The sequence below is a fragment of the Gopherus evgoodei genome, chromosome 13 (genome assembly GCF_007399415.2).
Source record: "Gopherus evgoodei ecotype Sinaloan lineage chromosome 13, rGopEvg1_v1.p, whole genome shotgun sequence".
NCBI classification, from domain to species: Eukaryota; Metazoa; Chordata; order Testudines; family Testudinidae; genus Gopherus; species Gopherus evgoodei.
The window spans coordinates 20,181,396-20,206,947 of NC_044334.1; the positions used below are offsets into that span (position 1 = coordinate 20,181,396).

The window sequence follows — 25,552 nt, forward strand, 5'->3', positions numbered from 1 at the left end:
GTTTCCTCACATAGACCTGTTCGCTCACCGCGAGAGCAGAAAATGCCAGATGTTCTGCTCCTTCCAAGGTCTCTCCTCGGGATTGATCTTGGACGCATTCCTGATGCCGTGGAAAGGCCAACTCCTTTATGCCTTCCCACTGTTCCCACTGGTTCATTAGGTCCTGCTCAAACTCCACAGGGGCAGAGCGCGCATCATCATGATCATTCCAGAGTGGTCCAGGCAGCACTGATATACCACGTTGCTCGGCCTGTCAATAACCGACCCAATTACCCTGCCACCCCACCCAGACCTCATCACTCAGGGCAACGACAGGCTTCGTCACCCGGACCTGCAGCCTCTTCGCCTCACGGTGTGGCTGCTGCGTAACTGAGCCGGGGTGACAGGAAGCCTTCCACCTGGTCAACGTACCGGGCCGAGTGGAAGCGTTTCTTCTACAGCTGCAATACGCTCCATCTTGCTCCTACTGAGGTCTCATTCCCCTCTATTTGGCCTGCCTCTGGCCTTCAGCGGCAGGACCTGGCGGTATCATCGCTGAGGGTACACTCGGCAGCCATCTCTACCTTCCAGCCAGGCTAAGGTGGACGTTCCGTGTTCTCTCACTCTATGGGTTCGAGGTCCCTCAAGGGCTTGGAGCGCTTGCACCCTCGGGTGCGCCGCCCAGCCCCAACCTGGGACCTCAACCTAGTTTTAACCAGACTTATGTCTCCCCCATTCGAGCCGTTCGCGACCGGCCCTCTGCTATACCTGTCTTGGACGACAACTTTCCTCGTAGCTGTTACATCGGCCAGACGGGTCTCTGAGCTCAGAGCTCTTACGGTGGTTCCGCCGTACACTAGGTTTCACAAAGACAAGGTGCAGTTATGACCGCACCCGGCTTTCCTCCCTAAGGTGGTTTCGGCCTTTCATGTTACCCACAGCTCAACGCAATGGGCGCAACCATTGCACTCCCTGGACATCTGTGGAGTGCTCGCATTTATATTGCGCTGACAGAACCATTTCGTAAGGTGCCCCAGCTCTGTCACGGTAGCAGACCAAAGGGAGGGCTTGCTTGTTTTCCTCTCAGAGGATCTCATCTTGGGTGATGGCGTACATCCGCACTTGTTATGATTTGGCTCATATTTCCCCAAGCCACATCACCGTGCATTCTACCAGGGCTCAGCCTTCATCTGCCGCCTTGCTGGCTCGTGTTCCTACCCACGAGATCTGTCGCGCATCTCCATTGGTCCTCGGTCCATACCTTTGCTTCGCAGTATGCCCTGGTTCAACAGTCAAGAGATGCTGTAGCCTCTGGCTCAGCAGTTTTCATTCTGCCACATTTCACTCCGACCCCACCGCCTACGTAAGGCTTGGGATTCACCTAACTGGAATGGATATGAGCAATCACTCGAAGAAGAAAAGACGGTTACTCACCTTTGTAACTGTTGTTCTTCGAGATGTGTTGCTCATATCCATTCCACACCCACCCTCCTTCCCCACTGTCGGAGTAGCCGGCAAGAAGGAACTGAGGAGCGGGCGGGCCGGCAGGGGTATATATCAAGCACCATGACGGTGCCACTCTAGGGGGCGACCTGCCGGCCCACTGAGTTGCTAGGGTAAAAGTTTTCCGACGAATGTGCACGCGCGGCGCACACACCTAACTGGAATGGATATGAGCAACACATCTCGAAGAACAACAGTTACAAAGGTGAGTAACCGTCTTTTCTAAAGGTACATTGGAGAAAGTATAGACAGAAGTCTTGTTTCAAATATCACTATGGAGAAATGTAGAAAGACAATGTGAACAGATAGTTTTCAGCAAATAGAATTCTAGGGAGAAATAGAAGTGGTAACGTAGTGCAACATGGCTGCTGTTACCACTCCAGTACTCCATGTGATAGCTTCCAACTGCTGAGACTTCACATTCTGGTTGTTATTTTTCCAGAATGTGAATGAGTAAGGACTCCATCTACCAACAGGAAGACTGAGACCATGCTGAAATCATTTCATTTAGGGTAAAATTTGAACCTGGAACTCAGTAGTCAGTATAGGCTTCCCAATAAATATTTTCTAATTGTAGAAAGTTGGTAGTATGAAGGATACAGCACTCTTATTTCACTTCTAAGTACAATATTTGCTTTTTCTACAGTTAAAAGTCTGGATCTTATCTTTGTACCTTTTTGAGAGTGTTGCAGATATCTTTGTATCCTTGAGGCTAAATGTCGTAAACTACTCCAGACATTTTATAGTTAATGAGCCTTGAGGACTTCTGTTATTTTCAGAATTTTGTCATATCCTGATAAAATAACAGTGCGTACAAGAAACAAGATAAAAAGAAAACCCTGATTCAGTTGTCAATAGAGAACCTCAGAGATATAGTATAAAGGATAAAACACAGCAGATGGTTTACTCTAAGCCAGGTGTAATACTCAATTTCTTTACTACTTGTTGTCTCCACACTGAAGTGCCTTACAGAAAAACTGCAAGGAATTTTTTCCTGAGCTTATACTCCAGGAGAAGGTTATTCCTCTGTAAGGCTAGGTCAGTAGCTGCTTTTCTGCTTCTTCTGTACCTTTATATCTTCTGTTTAAGAAGGGTTTCTCTATAGATCCTGCAGTTCCCATGAGGCCTAAGGATAATTACCTAAGAGGAGTCCAAAGAAAGGATAGAAAAGGAAGAAAAGAGTAATCTGTTGATGACTATAGAAGCATAGAAAGAGACTTAGACACCTAGCTATATATAGCCTAAGAAGAGATCACACAATCTACATAGCCACATAGCTTTATTTATTCAATTAGGTTTCAGTCTGATCCCGTACCAAAGGGCACCTTTGCTTTAAACCTCTTTTGATATATGTATAAAAACACAAGAACATAGGATATGTAAAGTAAACATTGACCAAAGTAGATATAGTTCTTCCTATTACGCATCATTTGATCACCAGTCATGTGACCAATACAGCATAAAAGCCTCAGCCTTTGCTGGTTCTCTCTATATGCTGTTGTAGATATGAGGCAAAAGCAGAGTTCCTGCATACTCTTCTCTTTAACAGGTCAGGACCTACAGGAAATCCTGGCCCCTATTGAGGAAACTAGAGGTTCTTCTTCGAGTGATTGCTCATATCCATTCCAGTTAGGTGTACGCGCCGCGCGTGCACATTCGTCGGAAAACTTTTACCCTAGCAACTCAGTGGGCCGGCAGGTCGCCCCCTAGAGTGGCGCCACCATGGCGCTCCATATATACTCCTGCCGGCCCACCCGCTCCTCAGTTCCTTCTTACCGCCCGTGTCGGTCGTTGGAACAGTGGAGCGCGGCTTAGCTGACCTCCACTTCCCTAGCTACTCGTTTTCTCGTATATAATTATGCAGTTATAACACTTTTATATATATATTTGTATGGTTAGTTTAGTTAGCGGGGTTCAGGAAGTAGCCCCTTCCATGAGCCCAGTGCCGGAGCCATGCATGGCTCACCGGGTTTTAAAAAGGGGCCCGGCTTGCCAGAAGCCGCGGCCGAAGAGAGATCTACATGACTCCTGTTGAAGTGCCTCAGGGAATCACACTTGACAGATAAGTGCCCCATTTGCAAGGCTTTTAAGCCGAGAACAAAAAGGTGCGGGACTTTCACTTGCCCCTCCACCTTGGGCGCGGAGCGATGTTCAAGCGGCGGGCAGAAGCGCCTCCTCGGCACCGGACCCCGCCGGTACCACCAAGGCCTTTCGGCACCGACCGTCGCCGGCACCGATGTCGACTCGGCACCGCTCCCTTCTTCCGAGGTCGAGAGAGTCTACGATTCCTGCTGGTGCCTGGCGGCTCCCCGGCACGCGCCGTGGTTGAGCCCCCTGCTCCCGCTACTTCCGTGCCACCTGCATCGCAGCCAGAGAGCTCGCCTCAGTTGCGTTATCCGGCACCGTCACCTGCAGAGGCACCGATGACTTCGGCTCCGTCGATTCCAGTCCCCCAGGACCAGGGAATCCGCTGCCTGGCAGCTCCCCGGCTCGCGCCGTGGTAGAGCTTACTGCTCCTGCTGCTTCTGTGCCAGCTGCACCACAGCTAGACAGCTCGTCTAAGATGGCTCGCCCGGCACCGACGACGTCGGCACCGTCGATCCCGGTCCCACGAGGGCCGTAGAATCCGGTGCCTGACGGCTCCCCGGCACGCGCCGTGGTTGAGCGTATTGCTCCTGCTGCTTCCGTGCCAGCGGCACCGCAGCCAGAGAGCTCGTCTACTCGGATCGCCCGGCGCTGACACCTGCTACGACACCGATGACGTCGTCACCGTCGATCCCGGTCCCATAAGGGCCGTAGAATCCGGTGCCTGACGGCTCCCCGGCACGCGCCGTGGTTGAGCGTATTGCTCCTGCTGCTTCCGTGCCAGCGGCACCGCAGCCAGAGAGCTCGTCTAGTCGGATCGCCCGGCGCTGACACCTGCTACGGCACCGATGACGTCGTCACCGTCGATCCCGGTCCCACAAGGGCCGTAGAATCCGGTGCCTGACGGCTCCCCGGCACGCGCCGTGGTTGAGCGTATTGCTCCTGCTGCTTCCGTGCCAGCGGCACCGCAGCCAGAGGGCTCGTCTACGTCGGATCGCCCGGCACCGACACCTGCTGCGGCACCGATGGCGTCGGCACCGTCGATCCCGGTCCCACACGGGCCGTAGAATCCGGTGCCTGACGGCTCCCCGGCACGCGCCGTGGTTGAGCGTATTGCTCCTGCTGCTTCCGTGCCAGCGGCACCGCAGCCAGAGGGCTCGTCTACGTCGGATCGCCCGGCACCGACACCTGCTGCGGCACCGATGGCGTCGGCACCGTCGATCCCGGTCCCACACGGGCCGTAGAATCCGGTGCCTGACGGCTCCCCGGCACGCGCCGTGGTTGAGCGTATTGCTCCTGCTGCTTCCGTGCCAACGGCACCGCAGCCAGAGAGCTCGTCTACGTCGGATCGCCCGGCACCGACACCTGCTGCGGCACCGATGACGTCGGCACCGTCGATCCCGGTCCCGCAAGGGCCGTAGTATCCGGTGCCTGACGGCTCCCCGGCACGCGCCGTGGTCGAGCTAATGCTCCGGCTGCTTCCGTGCCAACGGCACCGCGGTCAGAGAGCTAGTCTAAGTCGGATCGCCCGGCACCGACACCTGCTGCGGCACCGATGACGTCGGCACCGTCGATCCCGGTCCCGCAAGGGCCGTAGAATCCGGTGCCTGATGGCTCCCAGGCACGCGCCGTGGTTGAGCTCCTGTTCCGGCTGCTTCTATCGGCACCGTCGATTCCAGTCCCACAAGGGCTATCGAATCCGGTGCCCGACGGCTCCCCGGCACGCGCCGTGGTTGAGCGTATTACTCCCGCTGCTTCAGTGCTGACGGCACCGCAGCCAGACAGCTTATCTAACTCGGTTCGCCCGGCACCGGCACCTACCGAAGCTCTGATGACCTCGGTACCGTGGATCCCGGCCCCACGAGGGCCGTCGAATCCGGTGCCTGACAGCTCCCCAGTACGCACTGTGGTTGAGCCTGCTGTTCCCTGCACGCCGGAGATGTTACCAACGGCGAGGGCTCTCAGTGCCATGACAGAGTCAGTGCTGCCTGACCCGGGCACCGCCGGTACGGGTAATACAGTCTCTTCAAGGGACTGTCCCCTGTCAGTACAGCAGAGCGGCACCGTCCATGATCACGGTCCCGCAGACACTCCAAGTCCTGTCGGCACGCCGGACACCACTGGCAGTCCCGGTACTGTTTTCCTCGGTACTGGTCACACTCGCTGCACCGGTCGGTATCCCGTTCGCCGACCCGCTATCGGCACCGTTCCGACATCTGGCACCGGGGCAGGTACCTTGACTCCTGTAGCTCTTCTCCGAGCCTCGAGATCTCGGTCGACCTCCCGACACCGTTCTGGTTGCGGGTCTGGATCTCGTTCCAGGTACCGATACGCCTCCCGATGCCGGTCCCCGGTGCCGAGTTGGGCAAGGTCCGAGTGAGTCAGAGACTCGGCCCGTGCCTTCTTTTAGTACCTCCATGGCCATCCGGACACGCATCCGTGTCATCCCATATGCGCAGATTTTATGCTCAGGACCACGATCCTGATATCATGGCCAGCGGGCGCCAGCCCCGAAGCAGAAAGAGCCTTGGCGAATGCAAGGTGTACTCTGCAGGGGCCCTGCGCCTCTGGGTAGCAAAGCAACAAGCCTTGCTTAGCTGCGATAATTATAGCACCTGGGTGGAGGAGTTTCTCCCTCGAACCTCCCACCTAGAGTTCGCTGCCGTCTTGGAGGACGGGGGAAAGAATTTACCCTTTGTTGGTAAAGGCATCTTCGCGGCAGAGACAGCCCCAGACTGCGAAGCCTGCTGGACAATAGGGTCCTAATGCGTCTCAGCGTGTATACGCTTGCGACCAAACGCAGGCCTTTATGGCCCCAGCCGCCATACTCTGTGCCTAGCCAGAGGCAGAACTCTGGAAAACGGCAAGGCCAAGGTGGTCGCAGACAAACGTCAGGCCCCCTAAAAAGCCAGAGTCGAGGTCCCTCGCAATTACCACTGGGACCAAAGACGGACCTTCCAAGGTTCGTCGGAGGGCGGTGTACCAGTCGCAGGACGGGATCCTGATCCCGCTTTCTCCTGGCATGGCCCCAGTTACTTTTAGATCGCTGGGTCCTGCGCACGATGGAGCATAGGTACCACCTTTAAATTGCTCCAGCCCTGTCCCCCTTCAGCGGACGAAAGGGGCTAGGGGTTTTACTCCCGTTATGCCCTAGTTCCCCACTCGAACACAGGTCTCAGACCTCCCTGGTCCTGCATGGACTCAACCGGTTTGGGATAAGGTTGAAGTTCTGCATGGTATCCCTGGGAACCATTATTCCATCCTTGCCTCCTGGGGGCTACTATGCCGCCCTGGATAGGAAGGACGCGTACTTTCGCAATGCCATCTTCCCTCTGCACGGGAGATGCCTCCGCTTTATAGCCAGCGGTGAATACTCCCGGTTTACGGCCATAGTCGCCGCCTACCGTAGCTATGTCGGATATGCGTTTTTCCGTATTGGGACGATTCGCTTATCCGAGGAGACTCTGACACACAACCCACTCAGCCGTGGGCATCGTCACGGTCTTATTCACAGATCAAGGCCTGATGATTACTATAGAGCAATCCACTCTGGTTCCCACGCAGAGGTTGGGCTTCCTAGGGGCTATCTTGGTCTCCTACCTAGCCGGAGCCTGCTTATCGCAACTGCGGTTTTAGGCGATGGCATCAATCATCTGAGGTCTGAAGGCTTTCCCAACGACCTCAGCTCGTTCTTGTCTCAGTCTCCTGGGTCCATGGTTGCCCGCAAGTTTGTAACCAAACACGCCAAGCTCCGCCTCCGTCCTCTCCAAGTCCGGCCCACCTCGGCGTACCGCTTGGACAGGGAGCCAATGGTCATGGTAGTCACCGTTCCCTCGAACGCCTTAGGCTCCCTAGAGTGGTGGCTAACCCCCTCCTTGGTGTGGACAGGATGCGGTTTCATCCGCCCCAGCCCTCACTGCCCCTGACGGCGGACGCATCATCTCTCTGCTCGAGTGCTCATGGTCACCTCCGAGCTTAAGGCCTTCGGTCTTCTAGGGAGCTGGCATTCCTCATTAATGCCCCAAAAATCAGAGTAGTCCGCCTGGCATGCCAGGGGTTCCAGCGGCAGCTGCGAGGCCGTTGTATCTCGGTGTTTACAGCCAACACAATGGCCAGGTGCTTCATAAGCATTCAGGGGGGACATAGTCCTCCCCCCTTTTTTGTCAGGAGGCCATCCATTTCCGGGTCTTTTGCATGGCCCGCTCGATGGAGCTGGCGACGTCCTTTCTCCCAGGCGTTCGGAACGTCTTATCTCTTTGACTCAGCAGGTCTTTCCTGTCTTACGAGTCATCACTCTGCCCCATGTGAGGCGTCCCGCTTTCCGGAAGTGGAAATGGTTCCTCACACAGACCTGTTCGCTCACCGCGAGTGCAGGAAATGCCAGGTGTTCTGCTCCTTCCAAGGTCTCTCCTCGGAATCGATCTTGGACGCATTCCTGATACCGTGGAACGGCCAACTGCATTATGCCTTCCCGCTGTTCCCACTGGTTCGTTACGTCCTGCTCAAATTCCGCAGGGGCGGAGCGTGCGTCATCATGATCACTCCAGAGTGGTCCAGGCAGCACTGACATACCACGTTGCTCGGCCTGTCAGCCCAGACCTCATCACTCAGGGCAATGACAGGCTTCGTCACTCGGACCTGCAGCCTCTTCGCCTCACGGTGGCTCCTGCGTACCTGAGTTGGGGTGACAGGCAGCCTTCCACCTGGTCAACGTACCGAGCCAGGTGGAAGCGTTTCCTTTACAGCTGCAGTACGCTCGATCTTGCTCCTGCTGAGGTCTCGATCCCCTCTATTTGGCCTGCCTCTGGCCTTCAGCGGCAGGATCTGGCGGTATCATCGCTGAGGATACTCTCAGCAGCCGTCCCTACCTTCCAGCAGGCTAAGATGGACGTTCAGTGTCCCACGCTCTATGGGTTCGAGGTCCCTCAAGGGCTTGGAGCGCTTGCACCCTCGGGTGCGCCGCCCAGCCCCGCCCTGGGGCCTCAACCTAGTCTTGGCCAGACGGGTCTCTGAGATCAGAGCTCTTACGAAGGTTCCACAAAGACAAGGTGCAGTTGTGACCGCACCCGGCTTTCCTCCCTAAGGTGTTTTGGCCTTTCATGTTACCCACAGCTCAACGCAATGGGCATAACCGTTGCACTCCTTGGACATCTGTGGAGTGCTCGCATTATGTTGTGCTGACAGAATCATTTCCTAAGGTGCCCCAGCTCTGCCCCGGTAGCGGGCCAAAGGGAGGGCTTGCTTGTTTTCCTCTCAGAGGATCTCATCTTGGGTGATGGCGGACATCCCCACTTGTTCTGATTTGGCTCATATTTCCCCAAGCCACATCACCGTGCATTCTACCAGGGCTCAGGCTTCATCTGCCGCCTTGCTGGCTCGTGTTTCTACCCACGAGACCTGTCGCGAAGCTCCATTGGTCCTCGGTCCTTACCTTTGCTTCGCAGTATGCCCTGGTTCAGCAGTCAAGAGAGGCTGTAGCCTCTGGCTCGGCAGTTTTATTCTGCCACATTTCACTCCGACCCCACCGCCTTTGTAAGGCTTGGGATTCACCTAACTGGAATGGATATGAGCAATCACTCGAAGAAGAAAAGACGGTTACTCACCTTTGTAACTGTTGTTCTTCGAGATGTGTTGCTCATATCCATTCCGCACCCGCCCTCCTTCCCCACTGTCGGAGTAGCCGGCAAGAAGGAACTGAGGAGCGGGTGGGCCGGCAGGAGTATATATGGAGCGCCATGGTGGCGCCACTCTAGGGGGCGACCTGCCGGCCCACTGAGTTGCTAGGGTAAAAGTTTTCCGACGAATGTGCACGCGCGGCGCGTACACCTAACTGGAATGGATATGAGCAACACATCTCGAAGAACAACAGTTACAAAGGTGAGTAACCGTCTTTTTTCCACCAAAATGATCTGAGGGGGAATGAGAGGAGAGAGAATTTTCCTCCTCCTGTACCAGTTCCTCAAAGGCACCAGTTCCCTCTGAGACTTGCTACCTTTATCGTATATGTGGAAAAAAGCATGAAGCCTCTTCACATTTGTGAAACACATTTACGTTAATTTTAAAAGCAGTGAGAATGGGAAAGTTTACATCCTGCAGTGGATTGGAAGGGAATAGTCAGAGCTTTGACTCTATGTACCACAACAAAATAGAACATTCTCCTCATAGAAACCACATAAAACACAGGTAGAAGCTTGACACTAATACTCAGTTTTCTACTGGAGATGAATGGCAGGGGAGGGAAGTAAGTCCCAGAAAGATATTGGATGCATTCATTCATGCAGAACATCATTGATACCCTCCTGATTTAAAAAAAAAAATAAAAATGTGCTGTAGAAAAGTGTTCTCCCTTCTTAGTGTCTTGTCTTTACTATGCCTGCTTATTATCAGCAGTGGGAATAGATAGTAGTTCTGATGAACTTAAGTCAGTTTCTCTACTAAGGGCATGGCTAAACTTGCGAGTTAGAGTGCATTAAAGCAGCCCCGTGCACTCTAACTCACGATGTGTCCACACTGGCAAGGCACGGAGAGCACTCCGACTCCATGGCTAGAGCAGTCCTAGCAATTCACCTCGGGGAGTGGAATAACGTTTGAGCCCCTGCTGGAGCACCGCAGTGCCAGTGTGGATGCCCTGGTCTGTTAATGGGCTCTGGAAATTCTGAAAATTCCCTTCCTGTTTGCTCAGCCAGGCATGGCGTGCTCTCAATGGATCTTTCCAGGTGACCATGCCTCCACATGCCAGGCAATCCCCAGTTGGAGCAATGGCTAGGTGCTGGACCTCATTAGTGTTTGGGGGGAGGAAGCTGTCCGGTCTCAGCTGTGCTCCAGCCATAGGAATTACGATACCTTTGGGCAGATATCAGGGGACATGATGGAAAGGGGCCATGACCAGGACACACTGCAGCATAGGGTTAAAGTGAAGGAGCTGCGGAATGCCTACTGCAAAGCCCGCGAGGCAAACCACCACTCCGGTGCTGCCCCCGCGACCTGCCGTTTCTACGAAGAGCTGGATGCGATACTTGGGGGTGACCCCACCTCCATGCCGAGTACCACCGTGGACACTTCAGAGCCCAGTTCAACAAGGGAGGAGGAAAGCGGGACCGAGGGTGCTGAGGAGGAGGAAGATGTCCCGGCATCCCTAGATGCATGCAGCCAGGAGCTGCTTGCAAGCCAGGAGGAAGGTAGCCAGTCGCAGTGGCCGATGCTTGGGGAAGGACAAACACCAGAGGAGGTGCCCGGTAAGCAGCTTTTATTTTGGGAAGGAAGTTATTCAATGTGGGCTCTTGAGTTAGACTAACATGTCTGCGCCCTGTGCCGTGAGGGGCAGGGGGACCATTGCTGCACATAGGCAAGCTGCATATGGGCCAGGGCGGAAGTCACATTGTAGTGGAAGACCCTCCCTTGCTTCCCAAGTCACCCTCAGCAGTGAGATGTCTTCCAGGACGAACTCCTGTGAAAAATGTGGGGACAGTGTTCAGTAGAGGGGCCCCCTGCAGCTGTTGGCTCTCTCCAAGGTACAGAAACCTAGATGACAGTACAGCCGTGAAACAATCAGTCCCCCTTGACTCTGTGCTTGCTCACCATTTTGAGGCTTCCATGGGTTATATCCACTTGCTTTGGGACAGGCAAATTATGCTATTGTGTAGACCAGGGGTTGGCAACCTACGGCATGTGTGCCGATTTTGAGCGGCACACAGCTGCCTGCTGTGGTCCCGGCCCCCAGCCCCACTCAGCCGCCCCGCTTACCACTCTCCCCTGTGGGGGCAGGAGGCAGAAGCTTGGTTCTGCGGCAACCAAGCTTCCCCCTCCCCGGCTTCTTCCCCCAGTGTGGTGCTTTCCTATCCCGCCCCCTCTCCGTCCTTGCTCCAATCAGCTGATGGCCCTTGCTAGGGGGAGAGGGAAGAGGGGCAGCGTGCCCACAGCTCCATAGAGGAGACAGAGAGAGGTAGGGTTGGGGTCTTGGGGAAGGGGGTAGAACAGGGCACATCCCTTCCAGGCCCCTGCCATGAGCCTTTCAGTGCAGGGCGCTGGGAGCACGCGCACGAGCCGAGCACCCCAGCCCTCTGCTGTGACCCCCACACACATTCAGCCTTCTGCCCTGCACCCCCCACAGCCCTCTGCCCCGACCCCCCCACACACACACTCAGCATTCTGCCCTACAGCCTCCATACCCCCCAGCACTCTGCCCTGACCCTTGAGCCCCCCCACAGCTTTCTGCTCTGAACCCCCACCCCAACACACACCGGCCCTCTGCCCTGCATCCCCACAGCCCCATCCCTCTGCCCTGAATCCCCCCACACACACACACACCCGGCCCTCTGCCCTGACCCTTGACCCTCCCACACACCCAGCCTTCTGCCCTACACCCCCTACACTCCCCAGCCCTCTGCCCTGAACTGCCCCTACACCAGCCCTCTGCCTTGATCCCTGAACTCTCCCCCCCGCTGTCTGGGGTCCCGGCTGCAGGCCCTGCTCAGCCCGCTGCCAGCTTAGGTGAACAGAACCCCAGGCTGGCAGTGAGCTGAGCAGGCTGGCGGCGTAAGAGCTGCATTTTAATTTAATTTTAAATGACGCTTTTTAAACATTTTGAAAACCTTGTTTACTTTACATACAATAGTTTAGTTATATATTATATTACATACTATAGTTCAGTTATAGAAAGAGACCTTCTAAAAACATTTAAATGTATTACCAGCATGCAAAACCTTAAATTAGAGTGAATAAATGAAGATTCGGCACACCACTTCTGAAAGGTTGCCTACCCCTGGTGTAGACTGTGCTTGCACTCAAGTACAGGGGAATCATTGCTCTGTCTGGCATGAACAATGCTGCCTCTGTTAAGTGTTGCATTTTGCCTTTACAGATGCAACCTTGAGATCTCAGTCATCCATGTTATCACAGGCTGAAAAATTCCAAAGAATTAGGAAGAGGCCACGTAGAAGCAAAGATGACATGCTGCATGAAGTAATGGAGCAGTCCCTTAACGAGAATCTAAAAGTGCAGGAGTGGAGGGAGAGTGAAAGGAGGATCCGCCTGCAGAATGGGGAGCACCGGCACAAAAGCGCAGAGCTCTGGCTGCAAGGCACGGATTGGCTGATAAGCATCATGGAGCACCAAGCAGACTCGATCCAGGTGCTCGTAGCCATGCAGGTGAAGCACTACCACGCCTGCCTCCCCCTGCAGCCCTTGTCCCAAAACTCTTTCCCTTGTGCCCCATGTCACCTCCACTTTCCCCAATATCTGAGTTCTTATCGCCACCAGCTGCCTCCAACACCTGTAGCTTCACCACCCAGCCCTGAAAACTATGACCCTTACCCACTGCACTCAACCCCCATCACCATGCAGTATAGCCATCCTGAAGTGCAGCACTCATTGCACAGCACTCCATACAGGAAGGCTGAGTATGATAATAGGACATATGCAAATCTGTGATTGTACCATTCCCCACCCCACCCCTTGCCCTTTCTGTTTGCCAAACAGTTGTGTTTCTTTTCAATAAATGGATATTTTGGCTTTGAAAACATTCTTTATTATTACATAAAATAGAAGATACCTTAACCCAGGAAAGCAACAGGCACTGCAAGTCAGCGTAGCAAACACAGATTCCTACTAACATTGGAACCACTGCACTTCACTCTCGTGCAGGGCACCAAACATTACTGGTGGCTTTCAGCCTCAAATTCCTCCCTCAAGGCATCCCTAATCCTTGTAGCCCCGCTCTGGGTCCCTCTAATAGCCCTGCTCTCTGGCTGTTCAGATTTAGCCTCCAGGTGTTGAACCTCCGAGTTCCATGCCTGAGTGAATCTTTCACCCTTCCCTTCACAAATGTTATGGAGGGTACAGCACACGAAGATAACTGTGGGGATGCTGTCATCAGCCCAGTCCAGCTTCTCATACAGAAAGCGCTAGCGGCCCTTTAAACAGCCAAAAGTACACTCCACACTCATTCTGCACCAGCTTAGCCTGTTGTTGAACTGCTCCTTACTGCTGTCAAGGCTCTCTATGTAGGGTTTCATGAGCCACAGCATTAAAGGGTAAGCGGAGTCTCCCAGGATCACAATGGGCATTTTGACTTCCCCTATGGTTATCTGGTTTGGGAAAAAAGTCCCAGCTTGCAGGTTCCTGAACAGGCCAGTGTTCCGAAAGATGCATGCATCATGCACCTTTCTGGGCCAGCCTGCATTAATGTCAGTGAAATGACTACGGTGATCCACAAGTGCCTGGAGAACCATAGAGAAATACCCCTTCCGATTAATGTGCTCGGAAGCTAAGTGGGCTGGTGCCAGAATTGAAAAATGCATCCCATCTATCACCCCTCTGCAGTTAGGGAAACCCATTTGTGGAAAGCCAGCCACGTCATGCACGTTACCCAGGGTCACCGTTTTTCTGAGCAGGATGCGATTAATGGCCCTGCAAACTTGCATCAACACAATTGCAACAGTCAGCTTTCCCACTCCAAACTGGTTAGTGACCGATCTGTAGCTGTCTGCAGTTGCCAGCTTCCAGATTGCAATAGCTACCCGTTTTTCCACAGTTAGTGCAGCTCTCATTCTCATGTCCTTTCACTGCAGAGTGTGGGTGAGCTCCTCATGCAGTCCCATGAAAGTGGCTTTTCTCATAAAGTTCTGCAGCCACTGTTTGCCATCCCAGACTTGCAGGATGATGTGATCGCACTACTCAGTGCTTGTTTCCCAAGCCCAAAAGCGGCGTTCCACGGTCGTGAGCATGTCCATGAATGCCACAAGCAATCTCATGTCGTATGCGTTACACAAGTCGATATTGTTGGAGTCCTCACTGTCAGTTTGGATCTTGAGTAACTCGACTGCCAAATACGATGTGCTGGCGAGACTTGTCAGCATATTCCTCAGCAGTTCGGGCTCCATTCCTGCAAACCGAAAGGGAAAACAGTACAAAAAATGTTGAAGGATGGCACCAAATGTGGATGGAAGCACAGGGATTGCTGGAATGCAAACCGACGCATCACAGGGCTTTGGGACAGGACCCAGAATGCCCCACCCCTCTGCCTCCTTCCCACAATCCACAGCACCAGAATGGGAAGAGGTGTTCTGTGGGATAGCTGCCCATAATACACTCCTCCCAATGCTACTGCAAATGTGGCCATGCCAGTGCGCTTGCAGCTGTCAGTGAGGACAGACTGCAGCGCTTTCCCTACTGCGTACTCCGAAAGCTGGTTTAACTCAAAGCACTCTACGTCTGCAAGTGTAGCCGTGCCCTTAGTTTCTTCAGGATGTTTCTCATGCAAAGTATAATAGTCCTGTGTTTTTGCTGCTAGGCAGTCACCTGCATGACATTAAAATAGATGTGGCCCCATAAACCTTGATAAGTATTACTGCTTATAGGGTCATGCACACCTGCTTTATGTGTAAGTTGGCATCAGTGACTGATATAGAAGTGCCACAACTCTTGTCCTAACACTTTAAACTAAATATTTTCAAAACAGGTAATCCTTCACGCCTATTATAATTCTTCCTCCTTCCATATTCTTGCTCTAGTTATTTTTGATCCTACTCTAGCTTCCTCGACTTCAATAAAATGTCATATACACTTCAACTTCTCTTAGGAGGGCAGCAGTGGAATTGTGATTGGGTCAGTATATAGTGATAAGACCAGGATTCTTTTCTGTATATACTGCGGGAGATTTTTTGTTTTTTAAGACTGTCTCCTTACCGCCACTTTCATCATCAAAGAAAGTTATCAAGGTTATGTTCACCTACTAACATCTCTGTTTGTTTCATTGGATTGAAGGGGATCTAATTTCCTCTATCTCCAGAATCAGTAAGACAGCCCTTCACCAGTTTACATTTGGAAAGTTTTCTTAACAGCCATTAAGATGAGAAACTTTTTTCAAATAAAACCTTAAATCAGTGGTTCTCAAAGCCCCCATTGCCCTGGAGCGGCGAACTGCAGCCGGTGGGAGCTGCGATCGGCTGAACCTGCAGACGCAGCAGATAAACAAACCGGCCTGGCCCGGCAGGGGCTTTCCTTGAAGAAGCAGCGGACCGGCCTTGAGAACCACTGCCTTAAATCACATTGAAACTAATGGAGCTATCAGATTAGTACTAGTACAGGATAATGCCATGTGCTGGTGCATTATTACTCCTACTTTGCACACATGCACATTCATGAGCAGTGGGTGAACTTCGGGGAGGGTAGCCCTTAGCGTTGCCTGTCCTTTCTGCCTGAGGCCCCTCCTCTCCCGCTGAAGCCCAGAGGGGCCCCCAGCCCTGGACTTCCCGAGTGCCCGGCAGGCAGCATGTGACACCCCCCCCCCCCCGAGCACTGGGTAGGAAGCACGGCCCCCACCCTGCCCCAGAGGTCCAGGTAGCGCCCTTTCTAACACTGGAGCGCAGGACGGCTTCCAGAGCCCCGGGGAGTCAGTGGCCCCAGGACAGCCCCCATTTACCCCTGGGCCTCGGCCACAGGGGAAGAGCCCTCTGCAGCACAGTGTCGGGAAGCAGGAGTGGGCCTGGAGGTAGAGCGTGGGCGGGGCCATGCAGGGCTGTTTGAGCTGGCCTTTAATACCCAGGGCCCATGTGCACATTTCTGCTAAAGTTCAGATTTAGTATAAGAAGCTATTGTGCTGTAAAGTAAATGACTGTTGGATGGAATAACTAAATCCTTTCCAACACACACACCCCATAGTTTTCCATTATACACTAACAATTGGAATCTTGGTCTTGTTGATGCCCAAGCATTCTGTCAGCTCCAGTCAGGACAGTGGCTGCAATTTTTAAGTGAAACTTATGTTGCAAAGTGCTGGTCCATGTACGCATGAAATATGTTTTTGCTTATACCACCATTGAGTGCCAACATCCTTCTTAGAGGGCAACCCTGGCAGTCTTAGGCTGCCAAGAAAAAGTCTTACACAGACCTTGAAATTTTACGTGAATGAACCACTTGAAAGACTATGGGCCAAATATATTCCTGGTTGACTTCAGATTTACTAGGTATGAATTTGGCCTTTTATGTATGCGTGCATGCATGGATTATGTCAGTCAAATCTCTGTTCCCCACCCTACATGCCCATTCATCTGCAATTAAAAAACCTTACTATATTCAACTTTCACAGTGGTTTCCTTCAAGCTCCAGTTAAGTGTTATATGGGAATCTGTCAGTGACTCCCCTTTCATGTGCCTTTCAGTTGCTTCTTGCCTCACCATCTGTTTTCTCCTTTATCTCTTGTATGTCCCCAACTCTTGCCTTTTCCTTCTCTTTAACCTTTCTATTCATGCACTCCTTTCCCCACCCCATCATACAAGTTACATGTCTCCTACACTCCATTTACTAATTTAATCCCTACCTGTCCCTGTTTTTGTCACTTCTCCATTCTCTCTCCTCTCTCTCTGCTCACTACCTGTATAAATGTAAGGTTTTTTTTAATTACTGATAGTGTGGCTGGATTTTTTTAATGTTTGGATAACTTGGACTATCAATAGCATCTTCAGTTGTCTATATTAGTTTCAGAATTTAGGATGTTATGTATGCAGGAAATGTGTCTTCTGTGTACAGTCTCACATAAGTTAGGTGCATTATGAGTTTCTACATCCTCTCCATCAGAAACCAGACATTGCTAGAGGCACAGTAGACCTTATCTGATCCAGTATGGCAATTATGATGTAAATATAGCTTTTTTAAAATTAATTGGCAGTGAGATTGTAACCATATCCATTAAATACTAAGACTGATTAAATATACACACTAATAACACAGAAGTGACTTTAGAAGTTCCAGTGCTCTCCAGTATTGAATTTTAAATGTATTAAATATTACTGATTTTCTGGTACAAATTCACTTCAGAGTTTGTCAGTGGAGTTCAACCCCTACTTCTCACACCGTTGTAATAAATCTGTGGACACCTAGGACACCATGGTCCCTTAGAACATTGGCAGCAAAGATAGAACTCTGATCTTCTTGCTCCGAAAGCACTGGCCCTACTGCATGAACTGGGAATGAATCTCCTTTTACTTTAGTGGTTTAGGGCGGGGGTGGACAAACTTTTTGGCCCAAGGGCCACATCTGGGTATGGAAATTGTATGGTGGGCCATGAATGCTCACAAAATTGGGAGTTGGGGTGCGGGAGGGGATGAGAGCTCCAGATGAGGGTGTGGGCTGTGGAGTGGGGACAGAAATGAGGAATTCAGGGTGTGGGAGGGGGCTCCAGGCTAGGGCAGCGGGGTGAGGGCTCTGACTGGGGGTCTGGGCTCTGGGGTGGGTCTGAGGATGAGCGGTTGGGCGTGCAGGAGGGTACTCTGGGTTGGGACCAAGGGGTTTGGAGACAGAAGCGGGATCAGAACTGGGGCAGGGGGTTGGAGCATGGGAGCGGATCAGTGGGGCAGGCTCCTGGCATCACTTACCTCAAGCAGCTCCCGGAAGCAGCAGCATGTCCCGCCTCCGACTCCTACACGGCAGCACAGCCAGGCGGCTCTGCACACTGCCCCATCCACAGGTGTCGCCCCTGCAGCTCCCATTGGCCATGGTTCCTGGCCAGTGGGAGCTGTAGTGGCAGTGCTTGGGGTGGGGCAGTGTGCGAAGCCTCATGGCTGCCCCTACATGTAGGGGCTGGAGCAACATGCTGTTGCTTCCGGGAGCTGTGCGGAGCCATGACATGGAGTGGGGTAAGCCCCTAACCCTGCTCCCTGGCGGGAGCTCAAGAGCCAGATTAAAATGTCTGAAGGGCTGGATCCGGCCCCCAGGCTGTAGTTTGCCCACACCTGGTTTAGGGACTATGAGACTGACAGTTGACAGCTTGGGGTCTGTCTAGCCAGTTCATTACAACTTAATCTGAATTAATGAAGATTATTAAGAACACAAAGGCAATCTGTAGCTTTAAATACTGGAATATTATATCCAGCCTATCTATTGGTATGGAATGTGGGAGGGGTTTTATTTTATTTGAGCTGTCTTTCCCTTCCTTGGTGAATTTAAGTCATACTTCCACCTCTTGGTTACGTAACTAGTAGCAATGCTTCATATTCCTAGTTGTGCCCTTGGATAAGAACCTAGCCGTTAGTATTGATATTTTATCCTCACTATTAAAGTCCAAAGGCAAGAGAGCTTCCAGATCAGTCATTTCAAGCTGGACTTCAGCGTTATTCACTCTGCTACAGCAATTGATAATCATTGACCTTAGGATAGGCACATTTTTATTATTTTACAAATATAAATACTCTTGTCTCCTCATTTGTTTTGCTATCTTTCAGAGCCTTACACACAGTATTTTCTTTTAATAATTCGGTTTGTTGAAGCTCGATTCTTCCCAGAGCACTATCTATTAGATTATACCCAGAGTTTGCCAACAATTCTTTTTAATTTAAAGAGCTTCTTTCTATTCATAGGAGTTTGGAACATTCCTGAATTTCATCCTGTTTAATAATAAAGTTCAGCTGAGTATATTATGCTGTAAGGAGCTTTCTATACAAAGCAGCTCAATTAGAGCACTATAACTGTGAATATGAATAAGTACTCCAGGTGGTGCTTTGATAAATGAACGGGGAATTATGGAAGATAAATGCTTACCTGGGGGAAGATTTTATTGTTATGGTTAATATATATGTGCACAAGAGAGATGCTCTTTTTTTGCATTATGCAAGTGACCACGATACTTGCAGTTTCCATTTAATAAGGTTACATATATGAGCTCGGTAAGCCATATTTTCTCACCATCTTTCCTTTTTTAATGTAGTCCATAGGGGAAACGCCAACAACCCCAAAGCATATAAAGGACAATAAAGAGAGCTTCTTCCCAGCAGCTCCAGCAACGCTGCCTCCTACACCAGCGAATCCAGACACTGTGACTTCTGAAAACCTACTAAAACTGAACGACCTTCATTCCAAACCCAAGCCAGCATCCTCTTCCTCCTCCTCTTCTTCCTCAGCATCTTCTTCAGTGCCTCCACCACAGACACCACACAAGGACATCGAGCTGCACCAATGCCAGAGTGCAGAGACTGCTCCCAGCATGTCTTATATTACGCATGGTAAGTCTGCGCCTAATAAAATGTCTTGACTGTCTCTAATTGACTTGCCCAAGGGAACACAGTAAGTCAGTGGCAGAATACTGCCACAAGTCACATTTTTTAATCACTAGACCATATGCAAAAGAACACAAGAGGCCATACAAACTTTGAAACTTGTCCCTGGTTCTGAAAGGGACATATACAGGCCGCCAGGGTGGACAAGTGGGGCAATTTGCCCCGGGCCCCACAGGGGCCCCGCAAGCCCTGGCCCCGCAACGGTCCAGGTCTTCGGTGGCATGTCAGCGGCAGGGGGCCCTTCAGTGCTGCCAAAGACGAAAGACTGAAGGGCCCCCCACTGCCGAAATGCCCTGCAAGCCCTGGCCCAGCGGTGGTCTGAGTCTTCAGTGGTGGGGAGCCCTTCAGTCGCTACAGGTCTTCGGCAGCATTTCAGTAGCGGGGGGCCCTTCAGTGCTGCCGAAGACACGGAGCAATTGAAGGGCCCCTGCCACCGAAATACCACCAAAGACCCAGACCGCCGCCCGGTGAGTACAAGCACCGCAGCTCCTCTGTTTTGCCCCAGGCCCCCTGAATCCTCTGGGTGGCCCTGGACATATATATTATTAGAACTGATCAAAGAGTTGTCCTCTGTATGTGTATGTAAAATATAAAAGTTCTATAGCTCTTTGAAAAGGAGGGTTTCTAATGCTGCTGTGGTATAAAATAGGTATTTATTTTCTCAAGTGGTTGACTTAAAGAAATAGTGATGGTTTAAAATTGCTTAGAGGTTTGAAATGTTAGACATAATACCAGTGGAGATGGATTAGTTAGCAATGTGTATGTGAAGTAGTCAAAGGTGCATAATTAATATAACTTACTATATGTATATCACTGCCACGTGTTTGTGTGTATGTTTGTGTAGAAATGCAGAATGTAGTAAATCCCAAACTTCTACAGTACTAGTAACTTTTTTGGGGGTTAGCATCATCTTTATGCCACAGATTTCAGAGAGAAACTATTTTATAAGATATTTAGTCATCTGATATGCTATTGGTACTGTTTTGGTGTGTTTACATATATATATATTTTATATTTCTGCACAAGAAAATGGAGGGTTGACTTAGTTACAATGAGCCATGGTAACTACAGAATGATAGTTGTGTGAGTCGGAATAAACAGTAGCTGAGAGGACTGGAATGATAGAATTACAATATTTGTAGCCCTAATGTAGTTTGATGAGCACAGGGTGCAGATAAGAAGGTCAAAGATGCAAAATACGTACAGTTTAGAGTCCATGGCTGGCATGAGAACATGATTTACAAGGGAGCATTTTATGTAGTTGGTCCTAGACAGGCAAGCAAGATGAGAGAATTGAATGAATCTTCTCACTCTTGCATTTTTGGCAACAGGCCAGCCACAGCTTGGTCAGTAGGCAAAGGGAGTGTGATAGGCTAACACCCTCAGCATTACTAACGTCCACAGAGGGTATGAAGCCCGAGCCCCACTCTGTACTGGCCAGTGGAGCCTAGTGGTGCTCATGTGTGGAAGCATAATGATGCACGCACTTAAAAGGTGACAGAATTCTTGCTGCAGTGTACGCTGTGGAGCCCCAGGAGGAATTCTGTCTGAATCAACCACAATTCTTCCTGTGGCTTCTGTTCACAGCCTAGCCTTCCTCCAGCTATACGGATTCCCCCAATGTGGGATTGTGCCTTAAGGGCACAATCTGGCCCTGAAGATGTGTGACTTTTATATGAAATACATACAATGCAACCTCAATTACCCAAAATTATCATCTGAAACAAGATCATGTCTTCAGTGTTTGTTAATTACATTGAAAATTTACACAGTTATCCAAAATTATTTAGTCCTCTCTTGCATTCAGATAATCCAAAATTGTAGTTTGTAGATGACTATTTCACAAATTAATATTTACAGTATGGGCACAATGGTCAAAATTGCTTAAATCCCTTTTTCAGAAGTGACTTGGCCCCTGTCTGTATAAAGAAAATTATCACACTATTTTCAGATAATATTAAAAGCCAGACACAAATCTACACAAGCCCAATATGTTTACTGTTAAGAATGAAACGTCATATATCCATCCAGGCACTGTAGAATGGAGTAAATCAGAGTAGTGTTAAGGTCGTTCCAGCGTATTGGAGGCTTACTCATTAACAGTCATCATCAATACTTCGTGAGCTAGTCTCAAACTGGTTTATTTGAAAGAAATTTTGCTTTGTGACTGAGTATCTTTGTGTAGTTTATGCGCACATACCTACTGTACATGATTTTTTTCCTTATATAATCAGCCTTGGCAGCTAAATGCACATAATCTTCTGAATACATCAGCAACAAAGAGAAAACCAGGGAGAAATCAATTTTCCCAACGAGTTAATCTCTCAGAGAGTACAGGATGAAATTGAAATTTAACATCCACCACTAATAGTCACATTATAATCACCTCCCATTCCTTCTCCACAAATCCTGTGATGAGAGGGAGAGAATGTTGCAGTCAGATTTATCCAGAAATGGAATTATATGGTATTATCGTGGGATATCTTTCCAGGCTTGTTCAACAGAGAATAATTCAGGTCCATCCCTGGAGGAGGGAAAAAAATGAAACCTCTGCCTTTTAAAGTTGTGCTCTCACTGAGCAGAGGTAGGAATGACAATGCAGGTTAGAGCTCCCATGTGCCATTGCTTTACATGTAAAACTCATAAGCATTTCTGACATACTTTCCTCTGTCTAATTTTCCAGGCCATCCTGCAGTGGCTGGAACATTTATTCTAATCTTTTGACTCTCTAGGCCTTTCAGGGATTTGTGAGGCTTCTGATGGCTTCTTTATGGTTTCTGTTCATCTTCCGGTGGTGGGAGAGGGGTGGGTTAGCTGCCAAAATTATTCCCTGAAGTCTGTCTGAAGATCAAGAGGCTTTCTCTGTACAGCTCTCATTTCAGTGCTGAGTGCCTTTATCGTTTCCGGCTGTCTGGATCTCAGATCCACCTGACAGGTCGTTTCTCTAGCTGAGAGAGACACCAATTACTGCTCTGTCCTTTGCTTCTTTTTTCTTTCTACTCCTCCCCTAGCCACACCCCCACTTTTTAAACAATGATTGCTAAATTTATATGTTTTACCTTTTCTTTTTGCTCTTTTCTGTCATTATTTCTCCTTTTCTATGTAAAGTCTCTGCCTCATTTTTCAAGTAATCTTTTTATTTTTCACCCTTTTTCCTTCCTGCCTTTCCTTTTAATTGCCACTTTCATACCCCCACCATGTCCGTTTGTCCATCTTCAAGACTTCATAAAGGAATTACACAACAGTTTTCCAAGCAGTGTTGGTGTCCTGCCAGTCATTCCCCATGTAAACATTTTAATGAGATCTTGCAACTGATATACAGCAACCAGTACAGAAACTACAGCACAATGAAGTCCAATGACCAGGTGCTAATGACAGCATGGAAACTTCCTACATTTAGGTATAAATTCATATAGGGCTGCCAGCCTCCTTAGCTTGGCATAGAATTGACTCAGGGGAGAGCTGTAAAATAGGTCAAGGAGGATAAACGCTCTCCAGCTCTGTCACACAATTCCAATAGCTGTACTGTTCCATCGCTCTGAAAATCTTACTAGTATGGTTGTTTTTTCCCCAGATGGTCTCCCTTTTTTTTTCCCATTTCTTAATCCAGTGATGATTATTAGAAGGAAAACACTAACATGGGTCCAGGCAAGGAGATACAGGATAGCAAGAGAGGATTTCCACATCTGGATTTATTCAGAACTGAGGCTGACTCTGCTTGAAACCAGTATTGCGCTAGATCTGCATATAAAACGGAGGGAGGGGGAAATGGGGTCCTGTCCCTCTAAGTGCTGAGATTTTTAAAGGGCATTAAAATATAAGGTTAAGATTTTAACTGGTGAAATTCTGCTGTTTTATTATGATTCCTTTGACATGCCTTCTGCCCTCCCTGTCTGTCCCCTCCTCCCCCCTCCCATCGCTACCCCTTCCCAGGAGCAGCAGCAGATCACTGACATTGTATTCTGATCTCCATTCCTTCACAAAGGAATCACAGTGCAGTATATGGAGGAGAGCTGGGTCCCCCTGGTGAGACTAGAGCAGAATACACTGAGGATTTTAAGACTTAATTACCTGCCTTCAGGTGCCTTGTTTTTACTTCTAACTTAGCTACTGCCTGTTATGGTGATGGTACTCAGTGGTACAGATAATTATCACTTTTGACTTCCAAATACATGAAATTGTTTTAGTTTGCCATGATGCATTCTTCCTGAAACTTGTAAATGACCCTTTTACTCACATGCAAAACAGATTTTTATCAAATATTGAAGCTGTGACATAACCCTTCCAAAACTAGGAAGTTCAGAGTTAAGACAAATACTCCATCCTTAGTTCTTTCTATAATGTCTAAATATTGCAACATACATACTGTGTAAATATCCTGCTTTGATCCCAGATATTTGTCCTGCTTGGACACAGTAGAACAAGTTAAGAATGTAGTGATCATTCTGAAAGTACCTAAGCTTTATAATCCTATCTGTTGAAATATAGTAAATGAGATGCAGTGATGGTTGAAGAAGGCTGCGTAGGGCCCAGGTGGTTGAGGGACAATATGATATAGCTATAGAGAAGGAACTGGTACTAGATTTGATTCAGCATGAGAAATAATGGACAGTGTCATGGGGTCACCCGCCACAGTGGCACCACCTGCTGAGCATTTTGGGAATTAGCTCAGTCCCAGCAGGTGCATCCTTGGGTAGTGGTGGCTCTCCCATCCCTGCTTCTGTCTGCAAACCAGTTGCGACTCCTTTCTCTTGGCGTCTGGTTCATGGCACAGCCCTCCAGCTGTGTCACTATCCAGTTCCTCTCCACCACCACCCCCAACCCTTTCCGGGGGACTCCTCCAACATGACTCCAGCCGGGCCGCTCCTTCAGCAGCTATTGGGGGAGGGGAGAGTGTGCAGGCCTGCCCACTGCTCTGGACCCTGGGCCAGGGACCCTGCAAATGGAAGCTTCCTGCTGCCTCTTCCTTCCAGCACACTGTCTCTATTCCCTGAGCCACTTTGCTGTAGCCTCAGTTCCTTCTGCTCCCGCCTCTGGCTCCAGCTTCTTTTCCCTCTTCCTAGGGCTTTGAGCCTGTAAATCCTGGCAGCCCACCAAGAGCCCTCTGGGAAGCCAGTTTTCTCCCTGCAGCAGATTCTCTTGCGCTGGTCTGCAGCTTCCTTTTATATGGGCTGGCTGGGTCCTGATTAGCTGGTCCAGCCTCCACCCTAATTGTCTGTTTCCTCTTCCACCACACCTTTGGCTGGCTGCCTGCCGCTCAGCCTTGCTAGGTTGATTGTAGCCCTTGCAGAGCCAGTGCAGGGCGGGCACCCCATCAGAGGCAGGAATAGTGAGCTCAAGAGCAGAAGCTCAAAATAAAGGTGGTTATTATAATAATAATATGTGGAAATATACCTATCTCATAGAACTGGAAAGGACCCTGAAAGGTCATTGAGTCCAGCCCCCCCCCCCCTCCCCCTTCACTAGCAGGACCAAGGACTGATTTTGCCCCAGATCCATAGGTGGCACCCTCAAGGACTGAGCTCACAACCCTGGGTTTAGCAGACCAGTGCTCAAACCACTGAGCTATTCCTTCCCCTGTTGTAGGATAGGAAGTCTTTAACACATGTTAATACAGCATTTAATATGGCAGGGTGTGGAATTTTGCTTCCTCACTTCAGAGACCTATCAGGATCGTGCTAAGATGGTTTCACTTATATCTCTGAGACAGTACCCAGAGAGTCACGATGGGTACTTGCTCTTCGATCGCCAGAGTTCTCAGAGGGATCCTACCTCCATTTCTGATATCTTTTTTTCAATACAAATCTATATAAAGCAACGAAGAGAGATTGTGAAACAGCGTGGACTAAAATGCCAGATGTTTACAGAAGACACCCAGCTCTACATCGCCTTCACATCAGATACAAATAGCACAGTCTCCCAGCTGTCCTGAACTT

General features: G+C 50.1%; 1 protein-coding gene across 6 annotated transcripts in view; it reads left to right on the forward strand.

The window, feature by feature from the left end:
* The window catches only part of CABIN1 (calcineurin binding protein 1), a 235,001-nt gene that overhangs the window by 186,454 nt on the left and 22,995 nt on the right, over window positions 1-25,552 (forward strand). For 4 of the 6 annotated variants that reach the window (XM_030582446.1, XM_030582448.1, XM_030582447.1 and 1 more), the window contains one exon: window positions 19,268-19,562. In XM_030582446.1, coding sequence (XP_030438306.1) covers window positions 19,268-19,562 — 295 coding nt within the window. Of the gene's footprint in view, window positions 1-1,924; window positions 1,955-19,267; window positions 19,563-23,549; window positions 23,653-25,552 lie in introns of those variants that run through there. The other 2 variants (XM_030582450.1, XM_030582451.1) reach the window with 2 other exon arrangements.